The 22,513-nt window shown below is 40.0% G+C and overlaps 2 protein-coding genes across 4 annotated transcripts; both read right to left on the bottom strand.

Moving 5' to 3' along the window:
- Positions 1-1,690: 1,690 nt before the first annotated feature.
- On the bottom strand, positions 1,691-22,476 carry ush1c (Usher syndrome 1C). Of its 3 annotated transcripts, none has more exons than XM_044357116.1 (20): positions 22,366-22,476; positions 20,212-20,279; positions 18,904-19,047; positions 18,527-18,665; positions 17,072-17,180; positions 16,942-16,966; positions 16,733-16,790; positions 16,435-16,623; positions 16,286-16,345; positions 15,836-15,892; positions 14,551-14,693; positions 13,247-13,312; positions 12,994-13,151; positions 12,741-12,796; positions 6,071-6,112; positions 5,157-5,210; positions 4,939-5,038; positions 4,433-4,542; positions 4,154-4,209; positions 1,691-2,182 (listed from the first exon to the last, which is right to left on the bottom strand). In XM_044357116.1, exons 1-20 carry the CDS (start codon positions 22,399-22,401, stop codon positions 2,170-2,172), a joined length of 1,683 nt encoding a protein of 560 aa, XP_044213051.1. In that variant the 5' UTR covers positions 22,402-22,476; the 3' UTR covers positions 1,691-2,169. The 3 variants fall into 3 exon arrangements, with proteins under 3 accessions (XP_044213051.1, XP_044213053.1, XP_044213052.1); XM_044357118.1 differs by lacking the exon at positions 1,691-2,182 and adding an exon at positions 3,819-3,957; XM_044357117.1 differs by lacking the exons at positions 1,691-2,182; positions 4,154-4,209; positions 4,433-4,542; ... (1 more) ...; positions 5,157-5,210; positions 6,071-6,112 and adding an exon at positions 12,028-12,321.
- Positions 10,570-12,029, bottom strand: LOC122986054 (harmonin-like). Its single transcript, XM_044357120.1, has 2 exons — positions 11,853-12,029; positions 10,570-11,606 (listed from the first exon to the last, which is right to left on the bottom strand). The coding sequence occupies exons 1-2, from the start codon at positions 12,027-12,029 to the stop codon at positions 11,448-11,450; spliced, it is 336 nt and encodes a 111-aa protein (XP_044213055.1). The 3' UTR covers positions 10,570-11,447.
- Positions 22,477-22,513: the final 37 nt, after the last annotated feature.

The raw sequence follows: 22,513 nt of genomic DNA, 5'->3' as shown, positions 1-22,513 counted from the left end.
CATTCAAAGCTTTAAATAACTCTACCTTTGCAGGCTTGCTACTGTCTTGTAGTCCAATACTTGCTGTATGATATTTACTGACAGTGAGCTGTGAAAATATAACACGGCACAGACATGAATGCTACATTCTGCACACAGTGGATTCATTATTTGATGTAAGGCTGATACCCTCTATAAGAAACGTGCTAAATGACATCTTTTACAGTCTAAATGTAATACCAATGGTAAAATTATTGAATGAAAAATAATCTTAACATTAATGAATTCAAAATAAATATAACTTAAAATATAACTTAAATATACATTAACTTATTCAATTAAATAAATTATCATCTTTAGAATGATATAACAAACAAAAGAATAAAACTAGCAGCAGATTTTTTGACGAAGTATACATACCAACTAATTATACTATCAGTGCTTATCATTTAAAATATTTTTTTTCTTTTTTTTCTTTTATTCGTAATAATAAAAAGAAATTTCCACAGATCCCCTGCAGTTATACCAGCTGACATGTCATTCAACACAATGCTGCTCACCTCCTTCAGTTGGGAGTAGGGCTGGTTCAGTGGTGGGGGGATGGGGAGATAGAGCTGCTGAGCCTGAGGCTGCATCTGTCGGGCCCGGCAACAGGCAGGGACAAATGATTTAGTATGAGTAGCTTGCTAAAAGTTTGCCTACATTGATTAAATGTTGGCTAAAAGAGGAACAACATGTAAACACTCAGAATTTTCTGTGAAGATATTAAAGCTGGGGTGTGGGACTTTTGTCTCCCCCTTCTGGCAGTGAGAGTAAAGGGGGGTACTCGGCTGTGATAGTCTGACACAGGCATGCAGCACGTTCTCTTGTGCACCCCGAATGACAGGCACACAGAGAGGTAAAAACAGATATGTTTTGACAGTTCACCCAACGGGATTTGTCCCAGACATTATGCCTGATTGCCAGTACACCACTGCTGCTACAAAACAGTGGATAAATTGTTTTGAGCATCACACAACCCCAGAATCTTTCAGAATTTGATCCATTCAGTCCTACAACATAAAGTCTAGAAGAGCTGCATGATCAACGGTGAATTGGCGAGCACGGGAATGTCGTGCCCGACATGAGATTTTAAAACTCTGTTTTTTTGTGAAAAATTGGGTGACATACTGTCACCCTTTCTTTTCTCTCTCGTCTTTCTTTTTGTTTTTGGAAGCCAGATTTCTTTTAGGAAGTTGAGACATGACATGATATGGTTCACTGCTAGCAATTACTGTTTGCGCCTGGTTTGGAGGCAGGACCAAACCATTTCATCTAATAGAGGCTCTCTGGATGTTTACTTCTGCCAAAAACAAGAAAATAAAAAAAACCTGTCAATTTTATTAGCATGTTGGAAATAAAAGGCTACAATAAAACTGGACATAAATTCTTGTGCATTAAAAAAACAGTTTCTAAAGGGTTTAAATCAGACACTAATCTGGATTATATAAAACTACTGTCTCCATGTCCATCATCAGACATTGACTTCTAAATACACATAAAGTACATCTACTTATAAATTTGTACCTTTTTTATGAAAATGCTGCTTTCTGCTGACACTGGTGTGTGTTTGCCTTATGACAATCACTAACCAGATCTCTTAATTACCACTGCATCACTAACCTGGGAATGTAATGTCAGGGGAAAAAAAGCAACATATAAGGAGCAAAGAATCAGTATGCACAACAGAAACTGAGTCCTGTGAGCATTCCTTTATTAGGCTTTGAAAAGGCAGATTAGAGAGGTGTTACTGATTACACTTTGTCTCCCGTTACTCGCCCTTTTCAGTTATACTGACAGATGAGACACATGTTTAAAGGTGCGTATCTAATTGAGGTCTACAGCTTAATGTCCAGGCTCGAAAGAGGTGAAGAGGATTATTGGAGACAAGTACATATTGACAGGAGCATCCTTCACAAATCAAGACAGTGAGAATGCATATTGACACCGTGTTGCCAAGATGCTCATTTAAGCCCGATGTAATGCAAACTAAAAGCAAAAAGACCATTGTGAGTTTGTGTATTTACAGGGAAAAGATGAAGGAGACATTGTATTATTAGTCTATTGTGATTAAAGAGATGATGAATCCTCAAGTATTAAAGGCTCCTTCTTCTTAATCAGTCTGGTTTTCATGGCAGGTTGTTAATGAAACTAGAAGAATGTTCTGCAAAAGAGAGAATAATTAATCAACAACATGTTGCTTTGTCAGATCCACTTTTATCAATCATATAAATATGAAAGCAGTAAAAACCTACTGTTTTTGTTTCCCCAGAAAAACATTTTTTGCATTGTTCACTGCACATTAAAGGAGAGGTTCACAAATGTTCAAGTGTGTATTAAAACAATAGTCAGGTGCCCAAATGAACACTGAAATAGTTTTTTCTTGCCATAATCAGTCCTCCTGTTCATACTGACCATTAGAAGATCCCTTCATTATGCAAGTGATGGGGGCCAAAATCCACAGTCCTCTTTCTGTGCAAAAATGTATTTAAAAGTTTATCTGAAGCTAATATGAAGCGTCAGCATCCAAATTAGTCAAATCAAGTAGATATCTTTCAACGTTACAGTCTTTTTAGTGGCAAAGTCCTTCTTTTTGTTACTATACTTCCACCACAGCTCAACAGGGAAACACTGTCCGAGGAAACATAAAGAACCTTATGCTGAAAAGACTGTAAATGTGTCAGATATCCACTTGATAAGACTAACTGAGACAGCTGAAGCCTCATATAAGCTTCAGATGAACTTTTAAATGCATTTTTGCACAAAATGACTGAGGATTTTGGTGCCCATCACTTACATTGAAAGTGCTTTTGAAGGAGATCTTTTAATATCCAGTATGAACAGGAGGAATGATTACAGCGAGGAAAACCTCTTTCAGTGTTCATATGGACACCTTACTGATATTTTAAAACAGACTTGAAAAATTGTGAACCTGTCCTTTAAACACGACAGAGCAAAACACATGCAGGTGAGTTTTAGAAAATAATCAGGGCTTAAACATGGAGCCAAGATGTTCTTTTTTCTTTTCAGGCTGGGGCACTCAAAATGCACAAACCACAGCTTTGGTATCTTTCAAAAATCCAAATTTTACAACAAATCTATCTTATATTAAAACAGTTGATAATCATCATGCATTAAAGCAAATATAAAAACCCTGCGAACATGAAAGTTTTTACTGTAGCAGAGCAGAACTCCCTGCTACAGTACCACCCAGTGTCACTCGGTGTTAGCTATGTATGTCCGAACATGTAACAGTCCCATGGAACAACATCAATCAGAACAACTGCTGAAGGCTGGCAGGACTCCTGTGCTGCTTTTATGAGCATCCATGACCTGACGACGCTGGACAATACCACAGAGGCCACACATTTACACGTGTTTATATACGGCTCACTGGGTCAAGATTTGGCAGATATATGGTGGGATGGGTCACTGATCACATTAGCTGGAAATGTCTTCACTTAAATAGCACAGCTTGTAGAGCACATGCTACAGCAATAAAGAAACATCGCTGTGAGCCATTTCTTAAATAGAAAGAAGGGGAAAGTGGATACTGTATGAGCTGTATTTATTAACTGTCATGTGGAAACAGCTGAGCTGAACACACAACAGTTTCAGTTTGACAGTTTGACAAAGGTGAGGGGAAACAATACCAAAAATACACTGCTTGTTTGCTTTCTTCTGATTGACAGGGAGACTGTCACATGTGCTAAAAAAAAAAAAAAAGAGGGCCAACCAAAAACAAATGTCACACCAAACATCCCCTCTGACGTGCAGTGAAGAAGAGGAGGTCTGAAAACTAAGTGAATTACCAGGACGAGGGTGAGGAAGGAGGAGAGGGAGGACTAGTGCTGAAGCAGGTAGCCGTGTCTGTACAGTGACGCACTGCCTTCAAACACCTTTCTGTTCACAGTGGGACTGACTGATGCTGACTTAGGGCTGCACACACACGCACACACACAGACACACTGTCATATCCTGTAAACTACTGAACCAGACTCATTAGATTATTGCCTTGCTGTCAACACACAAATGCTCCAGATGTGTATTCAGATAAATAGCAAATGTGATACTGTGAACAACCGCTTATACACATATTCTGAATGAAAAATAAAGTATTAATATGAATGCTTACACTTCATCTTCATAATCTTTCGGAGGGGACACTGCAATCACAACATCAATCCAGTCCTAAAAAGTAGAAACAACACTTATTTTCATTTCGTGTTTGACTGAATTGATGAATATGAGGTCAAACAGCATGACTGGATCAGCAAGTCAGAGTGTGTGAGCACAATCAATCAATCAGGGTTGATGGGGTTTAACTATGATAAATAGAACAATGCTGTAGCTATTAAGATAAAAAAAATATCCTTTTGAAAAGAAAAGCATATGGTATTTCTCCGTCTCATACCCCTCCACCATTCCAGGCTCGAGCCAGAGAGTTTTGTCCTTCAGTCAATGTGGCATCGATCAGGATCTTCCCATTCACAGCCATAAGCTCATCTCCGGGTACAATGCCACCTATGAACAGACACATTGGAGCCATTTAGATGCCAAACATATCTATTTAAAACACTGACACACAAACAAATACAGAGTGAGTGCCAGCTGCAGCTGCAGAGAAATGCAGTCTGTGTAAAGAGGCACTCAGACACTTCGAATCTCAACTGTAAATATGTCTCCTACAGTGATACAGTGTTGCAGTGGGGCAGTTTGTCTTAACTGTGTACACAGGAAAGTTGCTCCCTATATTTCACCATGGAAACAGTAATGATGGTGTAATAATCAAAAACAGAGGAGGAGGCCAGGTTCTGCAGTAAAGCCAAACATGTGCTAATAAATCTCAAAATAAAACTGTCTTGAACTTACAGTTAACTTGTCATAAAATTAATTTAATACAATGAAACATGAACTGACCGTGCTTATCTGCAGCACCGCCTTCATACACAGACGATATCACCAGCTTTCCCAAGGGAGAGTCTGCGCCCCCCTCCAGAGCCAGGTCAAGCTGTCCCATCTCGAGAACGACAAACATCAACACCATCAGTCATGTTTTAGAACATCTTACCTTGAAAGTGATAAGCGAGATTCCTCTCATTAATACAGTGTTATCTGAAGTTAAGGAATCTAGTTACCTTTTTGATTTTCAGCTGTCTCACATCTCGCCCAGCAATCTGGTCCGAGGAGAACTATTGTCAAAGGCAGAATGGAAGAAAAAAAGAACGAAAAAAGCACAACATCACACATCAGTTGCATAGTAAGCAGTGAAGAGTCACAAGTACCAAACATAAAGAATGGCTCCTTAACGTGGACCCTACCATACTGCTAAAAGTGAAAATTTGGTCTCAAGAGAAAAATCCTTCACTGTAACTCCTATTGAAAAAATTCAGAATATAATTAATTTACTTATAACCAATTCAATATAACCAAGAGACTTTTGGAGCTCATTTAAATTGGTAAAGAGTAGCCTCTGATGTCCCTGGATGACTGCAATAGCCTACATAGACAGAGGCAACCTCACACTTTCTGAGACACATTTTGCTACACTGTCATTGGTCTTAATAATTAATATGTCATCCGAAGCAATGAGTATAATTTGAAATAGAGTTGTTTAGCCTATTATTTGCAGCTGCTGCTTTCTTGTAAGCTGTTATCTAGATATACACATTTAGATGTTGCGCCACAGTTGAATTCACACAAATAAACTTTTAAAACATCTATTCATGAGAGCTGTTTGTTACTCAAACACTTCACTGTGAGTGGTCGTCTGATAAGAACATCTTATCCACTTTTAGCAAAGAGCTTTTTACTGATAAGTTGGCTTATTGGAGTATTGTTAAGTGTAATTCTTAGAGGTTTGATAGGTTATTGTAGTCACTGTGAGCTAATTTTATAACTGTTAGATCTGCTTTAAATGCTGAAGTAATGCTGCACACAATATTTGCAGTTGGCAGGAGTCATAACTTCATAGTTGTTTACCAGTTTGGTTTTAAATTACAACATATTTAGTGCAATTGTTGCAGTGCTGACAAGATCACGCATACAATACCATTGAGTGGGGATCAAAATCTTCCACGAATTTCTGAAAGCCCTGAAAAAGAATCAATATGCAGTTCATTAAACGGATCAACATGTCAATAGGTAGTTAACAAACAAGATACAATACACAAATGAATCTCTAAGAAATCTCTGTGAACATTAACTGTGACAGGTCAGATTTCCTTTGACAACCATTTCTCTGTGAAAGTTTTAATATCATGCTGGATAAATGGAAACCATGGAGACGGTCATTAATTCAAAAAGCACAGTGGCTTTTAAGGCATCACACCTTAATTCAATATGACCAAGAATAATTCACAGGGACACATGCACACACACAGACACACACAGAGAAAATCATCCCTAATCATTCCTACCAAAGACGACAGCAATTTAATTTCACAGGAAGGGGAAGAAGGAAACAGAACAAAGCTCTCAGAGAGAGGACATCACATTCATCCAGCTACAATGAGCCAGAGAGCCATTTTTCTTCCTGCAGAATAAACACACATTAATCTAACAGTTCATTTCCTATGCTTGTGCATACATTTAACATCGGACATAAAAAATGAGCTCATTTGTAATATCTGTTTTTATTTGTTGTGGGCTGGAGACAGTCAGACAAGCAATATAACTGACGAGGTATTTGGAATAATAGCAAAGTGAAGGTACATTAAAAGGTAAAACAAACACTCTTCTATCTTTTTGTGATTCACGCTGCATCAGCCCATGTAGAGAGGAAAGATCACAACCACCTGGAGTCTTCAATAAAACTTTATAGACCTTTTTTTCTTTGACCTACAAACCATCTTGTTACCGGTAAAGATCAAAACCAATAACAGTAGTAAGGCCAAAACATGCATACCCACAGTACATGTTCACCACATGTTTAGTGGTATTGCCCTCTCCAAATCAATAAAAGTGCAGTCATGCATATGTTGCACAACTAGATCAAAAGGCACTGATGCAACCGACAGCAAGAGGTCATAATGAAAAAATAAAGGAGGACCCATCATGGAGGCTTCAGTCAACCATGAGGAAACCTGATGTGTGAGCATGGAGAGAAAAGGTCCGGGGAGAAAAACAGGAAAAAAAGCACTCAAGAATGGCGAGAGAGGAAGAGAGGTGGTGATAAGTATGGATTACTTGTTGTTTGTTGTTTGTTTTAAAAGAAGAGTTGTAAGGTACCATCCGTTTCAACATTTCTGGGGGCTGAAACACAAGAAATGAAAAAATACACAAACCTCACTTCAATGCTTGAACAACTTTCTATATATCTTACATTTAAAAAAACAAAACAAATTAATAGCAGACTGAAAAGCAGTGTCGTGCTGCCCTCTCTGGTTGAAAGTTTCAACAGTTTCAGCTCTGACCCCACCCCACATCATTATTTAAATGATTAAATGTTTATATACTGATTGTAAATGCTAAATAAGGGGACTTAAGGTTAAGTGTTACCCTCTATTCTGTATCAAACACAGTGGCAGACAAGAATCCTTGGCAAATGCTACATCAGTGGTAGGCAAACAGCGGCCCATGGGCCAAATCCAGCCCCCCAGGAGAAAACATTTGGCCCGTTGATGAAAGCTGAAGTTTTGACTTTCATAGTTAACTTTTACATATTTTTTTCTACTGTAGATAACAAAATAAATACAAGGCTTGTGTAAATCCCAGTGAATATCAACTCAATACATCTAATACTGCCCTCACACCAGGAGATGCTTTGAAACCATGATATCATCATGCTATTTGAACAGTGCATGGTGCTGAAATTAAGTCTAATTAACCTACCAGAAAAAACATTTTCACGTGTGAATTCTAACACTGTTTTAATACCACAACTAGCCTGTTGGACCAGAACACAACTGTTCTTCACAAACACAAATGGGGGGCAGTCTAACAGAAACTGGGTGCAGATGCCATTTTTATCTATGGCTACAGCAACAGTACTTTCAATCAAATGCAAGTGCAACACAAAACATATACTGTATTTGCATGTGAGTCATTTCTAGCTTAAAGAATATTAAAATAAGCTGTAACTCTGTTACTCCTCACTTCCTGTACTGCTAGGAAACATACAATTCTAAAATCCTAAACAGTGTTAAAAATAAATTAAGAATTACTTTAAGAATACAGGCCCGTATTCATATAGGCCCGTGTTCCCACTGCGCTGGTTAACAGCCTCCCATTGAAAAATCCTGAAAAACTGGTTGCTGAGCCCTGTGCTACAGTATATGGTAACTGCATAAGACAAAAGATATGACTCCATCCTGCAGTGATTTTCTTTGATGCCAATTCAACTTATGGAATAAAATCTCCAAAACTGTATCCAAAAACATTAAATTACTGCTGTACACAGCTATACTACTAAAGTTAGCTTGTTTGCCAGCTCACATACTCGGAAAACTGGTGTAAAACATATCAGGGGAATGTGAATGATTAATGGCATCCCTTCCTTCAACTCCTATAGTAAAGGTGCCCTTCAGCAAGGCATTTCACCTCCAGCTGCTGTGGTGCTCAGCGGCTCAGTGTGTGACTGTACTGGGCGTTCAGGTGTGATCGTGTGACTCTGTTAATGGGAGGCAGAGAGAGCTGCTGGAAAAGAGGGTTGCTTAGTTAACTTGTCTGAGGTAAATGCATTTTGGAAAATAAATAATCTGCCCACTTTCATTAGAGGTATTTGACAGGAAGGAGATATGGCTCACCTGCGTCATTTAACAACCACAGATTGCTTCTCTGTCAAACAGCTGGAGAGTCTGGAAGACTCACCGGGATTCGAAAAAGAGGTGAAGAGGGATGAATCCCTCAGCCAGTTTAGGATATACTGCGTCAGATGTCTGTCTGAATGTTTTATGACCCTGTTAAGCTGAGGTGAAATTCTATGCAAGAAGCAGCTGAATGAAGTGTGGTGTGTTTCATACCAAGCCATCAGATCGGAGTGCAGATCTGTGTGGATCTGGTCGGTGCGTCTGCGACTGGGGCAGCATGACGGGCTTAGACATGACAGGGACCATCTGACGCCTCTGGTTGGAGGGGCTAGGAGCTAGTTGCTGTTTGGGAAAGATTCTGTTGTATTTAAACAGTATGTTCATTTATTGCAGAACAAGCCTTGAAGAGAAGAGTATGAGCAGAGAGGGGTGTGTTTTGTTTTGTTTTTTTACAGAGAGAGACTCACCAAGGGGTTGCTTGAATTGGAAACACGACTGGCATGAGATGTATTTCTCATTACCTGAACCACAGTGAAATACAGTTAATCTTTCAGCCCCCCTAGCACATACGGAGCACAGCAGGAATATCAGTGCAACACACACCCAGACTCACACTTTGTCAGGTATCACAGCACGCCTGAGGTTTCGAAATTATTCCACGTATAACCCACTGGATGCATGCAAACGTTTTTTAAAAATCAGATCATCTCACATTACTGCAACATCCTGCTTTCATCAGCATGCAACACTATCAAACGAAACTCCCAGTACACACCACACACCACGCAAACACCACGCTCGGTATAACAAACCGCACAGCTACCAATAAACATCAATTTCGACTAACTGCATCTTTGAATGCATCTCCCTCAGCTGGAAGAAAATTGTAAATCAATGACTACCCAATTCAGCCATGCTAATACAATGTATCACTCTCTCCTCATGCAAAAAACAGAATAGGCAAATAAATTGTATGCATTAATGAAAATTGAGTCCTGCTGTCTTGAAATGCATTAACTCTGTGAGCCTTGATTATGTTTCTTGGAAACTGCGAATGCAATTTTTCTTCCCAGATGGAAGAAAATTATCCTTGCAATCTACCAGTTTAACACTTCTACAGGAAAAGCAAGCAGTAAGAATTCATGCCAGTCCAACACATCATCTCTCTGACATGAGTAACTCTAACCTTGGGACTAGAGGGGTAGGACATTTCACTGGGGGTGGATGAGTAAATCCCTCCTCTCGGGAGATAGCCCCCTGCCTCCCACTCACTCCTGTGCTCTGGAGGACTGGGAGGATGCTGGAGGTGATGATAGTGGTGATGCTGGCGGTACCCACTGAGGGTGCCTACTCTTTCTTCAGTGTGTTGCGGGGGCGGGGGTGGAGGGGGAGGAGGAGGTGGTGGTGGAGGCGGGGGTGGTGGCGGAGGAGGTCTCGGGGCGGGTTGGGGGGAAGAGGGGGGCCGTGAAGACTGAGACGGAGGAGGATAGTGGGAGGAAGGTGGACGAGGGGGTTGGGGTTGGGGTTGGGGATGGTGAGCGTGAGGGTGGTGTGGGTGAGGCCTGCGCCCCTTGTTGGTCATGGTAGATGAAGCAGAGGGGGGTTTCCTCGCATTGGGTGGAGACGGGGGTCGGCGCTGTGGGGATGCTCTGGTGGAAGGGGGAGAATAGTTGGGGATGGTAGGGTTCAGCTTGGGTGAAGGTGGAGGGAGAGGCAAGGGTGGGGGAGGCTGGCTAGTGCCGGGCTGGGTGGGGGCAAGTCTCTTCAGAGGGCCCCTCAGGCTCTGATCCACCTCGTCCAGGTTAATGTCGTCCAGATCGGTGGTGGCCAGGTGGAGACCGCCAGGGAAACGTTTCACCCTGGGCTCAGAAGCAGGGGAGCGCGGCGGCGAGAGCTTAAAGTCACAATGAAACAGAAAATGACTTGTTTCACCTCACGTGTTAATTCTCCTGTTGACCTATTTAACAAGTGAGGCAATCATCAGGAGGCAGACGCACATCAATTAATTCTTGGCAGGTACTTAAAGGTACAGTATGTAAATTTTTTGGTTAATCTGCTTAAAAAAACAAACAAAAATATCCGCGTACGACTGTGTTTTATTCCCAATTCTTCTTTTATTCTACATGACCATGATGATGTTTGAACAATAAATGGTACGGTTACCAGATTTGTGGTTGAAACGTTTACAGTGCACAATAAAATAAGAATTGGGAATTAGACCACAGGGTACATTTTTTGTCATCTTTTTGTGCTATTTAAAAATTCTGTCCCTCCTCTAATTTCCTACTGATCTTCACCTGGTGGAAAATAAGACATTATTGTCTCTCTTACGATATCAATCATGTAACTTAACAAGGGAAATGTGTGACAACATGGTACACACACTGTAGTTGTGCAACCCCCCCTTTTCTTCTACAACACACTCTCTCTTTTGCTGCATCCCAATGGCTGTAAGGACAACATTTCTCCACATCTTTTCACTCAGAAACATCTGGTTTTTACCATAAATATGTTGAACTACAGAGACAAGTCACCAACTAAACATGGTGGGGAGTTAACATCAATAATTAAAATCAAAATCAATGATTTAGTATGTTATTGCAGCTATAACCATGTCCTTGCAACATGGTTGGTTTATGACATGGTTATACAGAAAGACATAACATCACTATGGTGTTGTTAACACAGAGAGGTTTTGACAGAGGAGGTCTCACTCTGTACCTCTGGAGATTCGTTCTCCACACAGGAGATCTGCTCCAACCGAGTCTGACAAAGACGCTCAACCCAGTGTTGCACTTTCTCCGACTCCTCAAGGTCTTCTCTCTCTGTCTCTGAAACCTGGCACAGAGGCAGAGCCATGCAGCATCAGACCACGGGAATCATTTCCTACTTCACACAAACACACACTCACTCACATGCTCAGCTCTCAAATAACGAAGACATACATCAGGGTTGCCAAAACTAGAAACTCTATGATCCATAATATTAAAGTTGCTCTTTCAGTACCGCATGCTGTACATATCATAAGGATTAATCCACATTGACACCATCCAGTATAAAAATTCAGTGCCCCTCTTTTCATACCTCTTGAACCAGCCTATTGATCTTCAGTTGCTTCTCTCGTTCATACATCTCTTCTTTCTCCTTGGCGAGTTTCAGCTCAAACTCCATCTCCTTTTTGTTTTTTCTCTGCTCCTGCAATGTGTCTGTGTTGGACACTTTCTTCTTTTTCTTCTTCTTGTCACCTTTCTGAGGTGTCATCAGTTAGTCAATATAAAAAGCAGACAATCTGTGACTCCAAACTTCACACCATGACATGCAAAGAAAGCTTGTAACACCACACTGTGCATGACCGATAAAGCGAAAAACTATGTTTTATAAATAATTCTAAAAAAGAAAAAGCTCTGATATGAATATTTAACCACCAACATGTCATGATGACTTCACACCTGGTTAAAAAAACAAGACTTTCACTCGAACACCACACTGAACGCAGGCAGTACCTTTCGGATTGACGGCAGTTTCCCCTCGTATCGATAAAACCAGCCAAATGCTAAGAATGGAGATGAACACAGGTCACTCTCACAAATATGTTAAATTAAAGTTTTAAACAAAGTCTCAAACAAAGTATCAATATGGAAAAGCAAGATATCACACAAAAGAGCCACAACACACCACTCAAAGAAGAAAATGAAAGAAACAGATTTGTCTTATTTCATTCAGACACTCGTAATGACATTCAAATGAAAACATTTAAAAACTAAAGACGCAAATTGAATTCTAAGTGATGCAAAAAAGCATCTTTCAACGGTTGGATTTTGGTTGTTGGTTATTCATTTTCAGCAGCAAGAAATGATAATGAAACATTTTGGTTGTCAAAGGAAATCCAACACTAGTCTGTGTGTACGCTGGTTTGCGTGATTATCCTCCCACAACAGCTGCGACAATGCACAGCTGAGGCTCCGGACTCACTTGTGTGTCCTGCTCTTCCTCTTCGTCTTCCTCTGTGAAGGAACTGGCTTCATCAACTTAGAGTGTCGAGAGGGCATAAAAAGCAGCACAGCACACAGAAGTGACAAAAAGAGAGACAGAGAGCATGCAGAGAGAGTGGGGGGAAATAAGGTGAAGCAAGGGTTACTTAGACAACTCTATGGTTTCAGAAGAATCAGTACAGAAATAGAGGATCCGTGCATTTTAGGGAAAAGATTCTGTTAGGTGTACTTACGAGAACTCTTGGCCTTTGGAGTCGGGGTGGTTTTTATCTCAGGTGGGGCAGGAGATGGGCTCTTTGGAGTGCCGGGGCTCTTTGGGCTCTTGGGCCTGTCTTTGGTTCCCCAGTCCTCCTCCCACTCTCTGTGGTGTTTCTTCTCCATAGAGTCAATCCTACAGAGGATGACAAAAGAAGTAAAAGAAGTAAGATATTTTATACATGAGATACTACTTTATGAAAATCATAGGCACAAAATTTAAATGAATACTTCTCCATCTCCTTCTTAAAGCGCTCCTCTTCCTCTGCAGTTTTCTGAGAGATCTCCATCTTTCTCCTGTTTAACACATGATAAATACAAAGGTTTCAACATACAACTCTGCCCAATCAACATGCCACAATACAGGGCTATCAATACAATATATGCAACTTTAACCCAGTTTATGGCGGCCACTGAGAGTGTCAACCATGCAACACATGATATGCAGTCCTATTATACACACCTCAGATATTTGTGACATCAAAGCACTAAAAAAAAATTAATTTGAATCTGAATTTACAAACGTCTGAGAAAAATGTGCAAATGATTTAGTAAGCTGAACACAGATCTATATTGTGATGTAACTACAGAGCAATACAAGCTAATATCCTTCATTAGAAATAGAAAATCTCTGCAGGTCTTGTTCACTTTCTTTGTGTTGCAGGGCAGGTGTAAGGTGTATGCAAAGCACGCAATGTCCTTAATATATTTGAGGAATTTTGAATTCAGGATGACAGGAGAGATTTGATCCACCTAGAAAATAAAAGCAGAGAAGCAAGCTATTTGGTTGGCACTGACTGACAGATGTGCTTTGACGCTGGGTGCCGTGGAGGCTGCCCTTGAATGCACAGAGGGGTATTTGGGACCTCATCCAAATGACAACAGTCAGTCAGTCTTAGATTAACTGCATCTTTGTATTATCCACGCTGATAGATAGTTGGACTATGAGCATGTTCTCCAGGTCAAATTAAATTGAGCTGTGTCCGACAGATCTACTGGCACACACCACACAGCATTTCAGTACAGCTGTATCACAATGTCAATCATTTTCCTTGGGCAAATGCTTGCTTCTAGGCAGCAAAGCCTATTAACAAGGGCTTTTTTATTTTTTCTCAGTCAGTAATCTCATTTTTGGGGTGAAAATGCAGTAACTGAGCAGCCAGGGATGATGCTACGTGACTTGCAGGGCAGTTTTGGGATATTTACTGTATTTCTCTAAGTGAGAAGCTGAGATATTCACTGCACTCATCATTAGGTTTAAACAGAAATGATGTCACTGATGACATCTGAAAGGGGTGAACGTCAACAAATCAATGTTATTTCAAGCTAGGTTAAATCCTGTGCAGGTGCATTAAAATAACTGTTAATGATCAATGACATAAATATGTCTTTCCACTGTATCTATCTGTCCACTAAATGTCATAAGCTATGATTAGAAGCTTGTAGGGTTACATGTTTCTGAACTGTATCACATCATCAGAATATTATTGAATCTGAACTGACCACAAGCTTGACAATTCCATAAGTTCACTCACTGCCTCTCCTTCTCCTGCTGCTCCTTAATGATTTTGTTGGTCTCCAGTGCCACCTTCTTCTGATGCATCAGCTCCTGCCTTTCCAGCTCTCTGCGGGCCTCCGCTGCCAGACGCTCCTCGTCTGTCATAAACAGCTCGCTGCCCTGTGAGAGCGACAACAGCCAGAGACGGTAATCACACAGAGACATCCTGCATAAACAGGGGTCCTCAAACTTATTTGGGTCTAGTGACTGGCAGGTTAATCCAAACCAATCCCCAGGAACCGGGAGAGAAGGAGAGGGGAGATGACTGTTTTTGTCACATAACATCTTGTATATTATTTGCAACATACAGGCAGGTACAAAAACCTATATAAGTACATAATAGAAACACTGCACTGTATGTATTCATTATTATTTATTAATACAGAGTTTTGTGTTTATGTAGACAAATAACTTTCTATCTACATCGGAGGCAAAAGAAGAACAAGGTTCCAGATAAGTGATTATGACACTATACCGGTTTTTCATTTTGTAACACAGTCTTCAATTTCAATAAATCATAATAGTGGATGTACTGTAAGTGTCAAAAGGAAGACACGTACACACACACACACACACACACACACACACACAGAAATACATGCATCGAACAAGCACCAAGGAAAACAGTAAACAAGACGGGACTGCTTGTCCCAGTTATCGTTGCTGAGTCCTGAAGCAAACAACCTGGCAAGTGACTTGACTGATGATAAATGTTACTCCTGCAGACAGTCAGGCTGAGGGAAACGCTAAGTAATGAAATGTCTACAAAACAAGGCACATTAATCTGTGCTGTGCAGGAATGCAAAGGAGAGAAGGCAAATGTTTGCGCTCTCACATCCAGAACAGATTATCCCTGACCTGTTTTACTTTCTGAGACAAATTCATTTCCTCATAAATGGGTTTAAAGATGAATTAAGCAAATATCATCTGTCTCCCTGTTTTTTCCTTATCGACATAACTCAGGGATCCTTATAACAATATGTTCAATGATTTCAGCCATTTTTATATAGGGATTCCTACATTTGAACACCTTTTTCACTTTATCCAGGATTATAAACTTTTAAAGTGTTGAGAAAGTTTCGTGTCCAGATATAATCATCTGTATCTTAATGGCATTTTATGTATTAATGTGAAATCTTGTGTCTTCAGGTGAAAACAACAACACTCTGCTCAAAACATGCTCAACAAGATTTATATACTACTACAATATATGATATTGTAGTGGGCAGATCAATACACATACACAGTTGGGGAGTACTTACAGCTCCTGTCAGGACAGTGATAGTCAGACTCCTGCTGCTCTTCAGGACTTTCACAGCCTGGGAATATGATAACAGAAGACTTTTACACAATATCTAATAAATAAAGGATGTGAAGGGTGTGAAATCACTACCAGCTCCATGAAAATACTGCAAACTTTGTTTTCTCCATCAGCACATTTGGCAAACAACCAACCACACTTTATGTGTTTTTTTTCACAAAACTATTTTGGCAGGTCAAACGCTAATTTATCTGTTAAGTGAGTTAAGCATCGAACAAACACTGGCAGTGATGAGGGGTTTAACTTCTGCTGGCATCACAAGCGCAGTTAAAACAGATGCACTCATGGTTTGGAAAAACAAACATAATAGACAAAACTTTGGAATCTAAGCAGCCATTATTGCAAAATAATTATCTTCTTTCCTAATGGTAACCACGTAAACAAACTTCACCTCTTTGTGGTCCAGATTAGTGAAATCCACCCCATTCACCTCCACAATCTGGTCTCCAACCTGCATTTTGGGATGAGACATACAGTAGATGCAGTGAACGATGGGTGATAGAAGTTCATAGAGATGTTCTGGTCATTTGGAAGCCTCACCTGAAGTCCAACTTCTGCAGAAAGGGAGCCTGGTTTGACGTTACTGATGTAAATGCCGGGTTTCTGTGTTGGACCACTGGAGATGCTGATACCCATACCCTTGGTACCTACAAGGCTGAGGAAAACCTTCTTCTCCTTGATCTCCTTCCCTCCGAGGGATGCCAAGCCTGCAATGCTGCTTTTTTTCTCCTGAGCAGTACAGAAAGAAAGAAGAAAAGAAAGAAAATTGCATAAGCTGTCTGCTGATGTAATACATCTTTTGAAAATGGCAGATGCCATAAAAAACTGCGTCTCTTACCCCAGATTCAGACACAAACTGGTCGACAAACTGCCACTTGAGGGGTTCATCGGATGAGCTGGAGAAATAAGAAAAAGCAATGAGGACATTGTGATTTCTGCACAGCGATATCATCTCAGTGCACCACTCCCAAACACAGTAGAGCAATATTTCACACAACAACAATAACTAAACAAATGAAAACTATATTAACAGACTAATCATCTTACCTTTTCACTGGGATCATCCCCACATCTACACAGACAAAAAAAACAAACAAAATCATATAAATGATGCCACTGATGTTAAACAATACATAATTTCACACTTCAATCGTGTTGCAGTTTGTGTTTTACGTACGCCTGACTTTGAGTGACACGATCTTCTTCGTCTTGATGAGACTGATGACCTCCTCGTGGATACAAGAGGAGATGGAGTATCCATTGATGCGAACAATCTCATCACCAACCTATAAATCAACACAGGATGGGATATTATGGATTTCAATATATCAAGCCAGATCACAGATGAAAGTATTGCTGCTTCAACTATTTACATCCCTGTCTGATGAATATACCAGCCATGATATGATTTATTGATCTGTGTGATCTATTTACATTTTAATGCCTCAAGCTCCTCCATCTTTGCTTGTTTATAAAATATATAATACATATTTGAAATTGATAAAGTAAATATTCTTGTGAAATATTAGATTACTGCTTGAATACTTTTTAGTGAAAGCAAAAATGCTACTTGTATACAGTACAGGCACATAATGCTGCAAAGACATTACTGTTATTTTTCTAGCAATAGCAAAGCTGCCTTGTTGTAGAGTGACTGAGTTTCTGAGATATTAGACAGGACACCATCCTCACCTAAGATGTCGTTATGAAGCCTGCTGTAAATCTGTCACAATAAACAACGTCTCTTGAGACACAAGGAGCATTCGGTCTGATCTCTGTTAAAGCATCAATCTAAAGGGGTCTGAAGAGAATATTAACTTCTTCTTTCATGACAGGAGCAATTTCATTTGTTTATTGTCCATCTGTGTGAAACTGGACCAGAAGTGACAGACAGTCAAGCTCTGTGAGAGTTTAACCAACACGGTGCTCAACACCCTCTACTGGACTCTGATATTATGACAGAAATCTAAGACACCAATACTAAGACACATGGGCACAAAAATGATTTCAATTTTACTGACTGTCTGGAAACAATAATTGGCAACCTGCATCTTCATAATAATAAATACAATGATTAAGTGAATTATACACAAAATACCTTAATGAATACACTAAGATAATGTATGTATACACATGTAGTCAATGCAACTGAATGCAAATAGTAAAACTAGTGTAGAGCTGCAATGATGACTTGATTAATCGTTTAGTCAATTAATCGATTTTCCGATGAACAGAAGATTATCCAGAAACTGTATAGATATCTATATACATACAGTATATAAATGGGTCATTTTAAGCGAAAATGCCCAACGTTTGCTGGTTACAGTTTCTCCGATGTGATGATTTGAAACTTTTTTGTGTCATACATACATCATGTGCCATATTTTGGACTGTTAATCAGACACAACAAGACATTTGAAGACATCACCATGGGCTCTAAGACATTATAACAGGCAATTTTTCTGACATTTTATATACAAAGAGATTGATTGAGAAAAGTTAGTAGTAAAATTAATATCACTACAATAATGACTACAAAGTAATGATTTTATATAGCTCTTTATATTTTAAGCAGCAATTACAAACAGTTTAAAGAACAAAAGGTGGAAAACATCACATCACGGATACGTACCTGAAGGCCGACATTCCCAGCCTGACCGTCTTTGACTATTTGTGATATGTAGAGACCACAACCAAACTCCAGCCCTCCACGGACACTCAGACCCAGTCCATCACGATTTGTCCGATCCAAACGCACCTCTTTGAGCTTCCTGAACAGCAAGGAAGACATAAGACAGGATAACAGCAGGATATATGAGCCGTATAACATTTAGAAAGAGAAAAGGAAGACGATGTCAACATGAAAACAAGGAGAATACATACGGATGCTCAGGGATATTATGGTATGATTACATTTTTGCAGGCTGTTTTTGTAATGTAAGCACATATTTAATGTGACACAGACCAGGTACACATCAGAGCCAGGACATGAGCGTATGCTGTACTCACCGTGACCTCTTAGGGGTGAGCAGGTCGTACTCCACTTGGTGTTTGAGTGGGATCAGAGGTCGGATAGCGTCAAACAGGGGCAAGCGCTTTGGTTCATTGATTACCAGCTTCAGGTCCCCTACAAGCACCCGCAAATCCATCGACCTGCAAGAGGAGAGGACGATAATGAAGTTTTTAAGTTTAGTTTCTGGGAAGATACAAAATACAAAAAACTCTCCTGTTAAAGACCAAGTGACTCTCTACAGCATGAGTAACTGTGAGTTTATGTTATCTTTTTGGTGCAAGACACAGGATTTGTAGTGCAAATACAGTATGTATTTAGTGTGTACATCATGTCATCAGCTTCAATAAAACAGAATTGAGAATGAAATGTACACAGGGTGTGCAAAAAATCTGAAACACCTGAAATTAATAAGTATAAGTGCTAACGGTGGCTTTCAGAATATCTTTTCAGCCGCAGGATCGTTACCCCTAATAGTCCATTTTTGTATAAACAACAGCATATAACTGTAATATCTAAACACTTATGGAAAAGACAATCCGATCACCTTTCTTTAATAATTCATAAGAAGACAAAAGGCAACTAGAACATCAATTAAAGCAGCAAAGTAAAAGCTGCTGCATAAAATCTGTCCACCTGGCCTCCTCCTTAAATTATTAATGGGTGCCATTTCAGCCCTGTTTGCAGGATGAACATAAAAAGATCTTTTGTGAATAACTGGCCAGGCTTGTCGGAGCGGAGTGGAAACTGATCAGCGGCTTAATCGAGGGGACCGCGGGGCTCTGGCTCTGTACAAGGATGAAATTGAAACCTAAACCTGTAGCCCCCCCCCCCAATCATCTCCTCTCAGCCGTCTAAAACCAGGCTGTTATCAGAAACCCTGATGGATCACAAAGTTTAAACTGAAATGAAAATGTTAGAGAGAAGTTAGCAGAAGTTGAAAGAGCATTTCGGTACATGCAAAAGTAAAGTAAAGTAATTCAAGCAACACTTGAGGCAAATGAGAACAAATGCAGCCTAAATCTTAGGTTTTACTGTCTTTTTTGTACTTACATATGCAAAAACACTCCTAAAGGCCATATAGGCTTCACTAATAATATGTTTTTATCAGTAATGGTTTAGTAAGTAACAAATATTTCTTAACACTATCCATCAAATAACCGTCAGGATATAAGGATGTGAATATAAAAATGGCATGAGACAAAACAAGCTCTTGAAGTGCATGCAGGCGCACACACACACATACACACACACACACAGACACACAGATGCTATAACCACATCGACCAGTGACAGATGGTACTCACTGGTGATACATGCGGAGGACATCATACAGGTAATCCTTCTCTGCTTCATTCTCAATCAGCAGCTCCACCTGCAAGAAGAGACAAACATCTGCTGCCATCCTTATTCTCACTGCTGAATCAGAGGAAACGTCAGCCCTCTGACACACACACACTGTACTGTACCTCTCTCCCGTGGTCCTGTCAACGCCACAGGGGGTGAGCTGTCTGTGCCTGTATATGTATGTGTAGGTGTCATACAAACCTGATGGCAGCTCAGTTGCCGCAGGATGGTTTTGAGGAAACGCTTCGGCCACTCACTGATGTAACACATTTCCCTCTTTCCAACTAAATCTGTCACAAACTAGGCTGCAGGGTTCACACTCGACCTGAGTCAATTTTTCTTTTTTTTTTTTATAAATCTGAGTGAATAGTTAAAACTATGCTTGCTCAAGGATAACGAGGCTCCTCAGACTAAAGCAGGTGTAATGGGCTGCCCTTCCCTAACCATCAAACCACTGGGAGGGAATAATGGCAGCACAGCTGAGGAGGCTGCAGTAGGAAGGTCAGCAGTGTCATCTTACATCTCAGACACAAACGGAGGTGAACATTCACACCCAACATTCACACACACACACACACACACACACTCACTTCATCTTAAGCAGTGTGTAGTCAAAACTTTGTATCATTTTATGTATGGACTAAAACGTAGATAGATCACCTAAGACTCACTGCAGTAATAATACATTTTATGCTACACTGTGTGGACCCTGCTATGAGGACTCTGTAAGGGTGCATATGACATGGTGTTTATGACTGTCATAAACTTCTCTCTTGCTCAGAGCGGCCACTCCTGCAGCCCAAACAACATGCAGACTTTGGCACCATAAACCAACAAGGTAAGATATCACCGGTGAGTCAGATGCCAATTTTGAAAAGTGCAATATCTTCTTTATGGTTTCAGATTGTTTTCACATAATAAGATCTTATGTTACAATGTAGCTGACTAGACCCTGAGCCTCCAGAAAACAAATCAGCCTTTAATTGACACTTTTAAAAAGACGAAACAGACAATAATGCAGTTCTTCAGTGACACAACTGAAACACACACACACACACACACACACACACACACACACAGTGACCATGACAATGTCCCCAAAAGAAACAGAGCCTGATTGTGCCGTGTTGTGCCCACAGCCACTAATTAAACCCGTAAATTTGCCCATCTATTCCGCTCAGCTGCTCATATCTGACACGGTCTACATTATCTAATGCTAGGTTGCCCTTTGTGAAGAGCCAGCAATATGGGACCCTGCCTGCCTGTGTGCAGCACAGATGGCTGTGTGGTGATCCCTACATGCTCTGGGGCTGAAAACGCCCTCAACATATCATGTTCCCTTCTTCTGTTATCTTTAACTCATAGTTACCTTTTCAGGACTTTAACTATTGCTGTAATTTGCCAACACCAGCCACAAAACAGAGTATAATTTGTGTTTAATTCATGGAATTGCATACATCTAAATAATATTTATTTGATCATTGTTGTTACTGATCTAAACTATGTTTACCACAGCAAGAACAGGTGAGTAACAGAGATGACGTCCTCCAATACGATAGCTTAGAATAACCTGTAGCTCTAATATTTTTTTTAAGATTTACATTAAATTATGGATACACTATCAGCCCAATTATGATAACAACTCATATGAGTGCCTATAAGTGCCCATTTCTGGAGAGGTAGTGGGAACTGTAATACTAAACCATAAGAAATTATTTTCAGCCTAGATAATCCAAGAAAAGCAAACGAGAAAACAGGATAACTTTGATGAAAAGCCATTAATTTAATAGCAAGTGTAATAGTTCTGTCTATATTTCTCCTATGGGCTTCATAGTGATACACATGTGATAAATAATAATTTTACACCTAAATCTATTACAATACAATCACTAAAATATGTTTGACTTATATATTAATTTTGTGTTACCATTAAAGCAGCATCCCATTAAGACTAATTATTGTTTGATTATAGCTTCTGTCTCTTTTTCCTGAGGCCTTTCTGCGCAACATATCACTGACAGGGAGACACCTGCGAACGTTACCTGTTAGTTTCAGACAAGTGGGCAAGAAAAAAACAACTAATTAATCCGAAGAAGACAATGTTCAGATCTTACCTTGTGCCTAAATTCCCGAGCAACTTTCCGCTCCATCTCCGAGAGACAGCAGCCAACGATAGCCTGACTTGAGATGTCTGTGTCGGTGAAGTTTGACTAGACTGGACCGGGGTCAGTGAGTCAAGCTGGTCGTTGTACAACAACAGTT

This window comes from Thunnus albacares, chromosome 7 (assembly GCF_914725855.1).
Source record: "Thunnus albacares chromosome 7, fThuAlb1.1, whole genome shotgun sequence".
Taxonomy (NCBI): Eukaryota; Metazoa; Chordata; class Actinopteri; order Scombriformes; family Scombridae; genus Thunnus; species Thunnus albacares.
This window is presented reverse-complemented; position numbering and strand designations above follow the sequence as displayed.

Excerpts from the sequence above, each read along its gene's own strand:
- LOC122986054 (XM_044357120.1), bottom strand. The coding sequence starts at position 12,029 with ATGACACCTCAGAAAGGTGACAAGAAGAAGAAAAAGAAGAAAGTGTCC. Across the intron at positions 11,607-11,852 it reads TCAATAGGCTGGTTCAAGAG|GTTTCAGAGACAGAGAGAGA; the intron begins GTATGAAAAGAG and ends CCTCTGTGCCAG.
- ush1c (XM_044357118.1), bottom strand. The coding sequence starts at position 22,401 with ATGGAGCGGAAAGTTGCTCGGGAATTTAGGCACAAG. Across the intron at positions 16,791-16,941 it reads GGGATGATCCCAGTGAAAAG|CTCATCCGATGAACCCCTCA; the intron begins GTAAGATGATTA and ends TTATTTCTCCAG. Across the intron at positions 14,694-15,835 it reads TCACTGTCCTGACAGGAGCT|GGCAGCGAGCTGTTTATGAC; the intron begins GTAAGTACTCCC and ends TCGCTCTCACAG.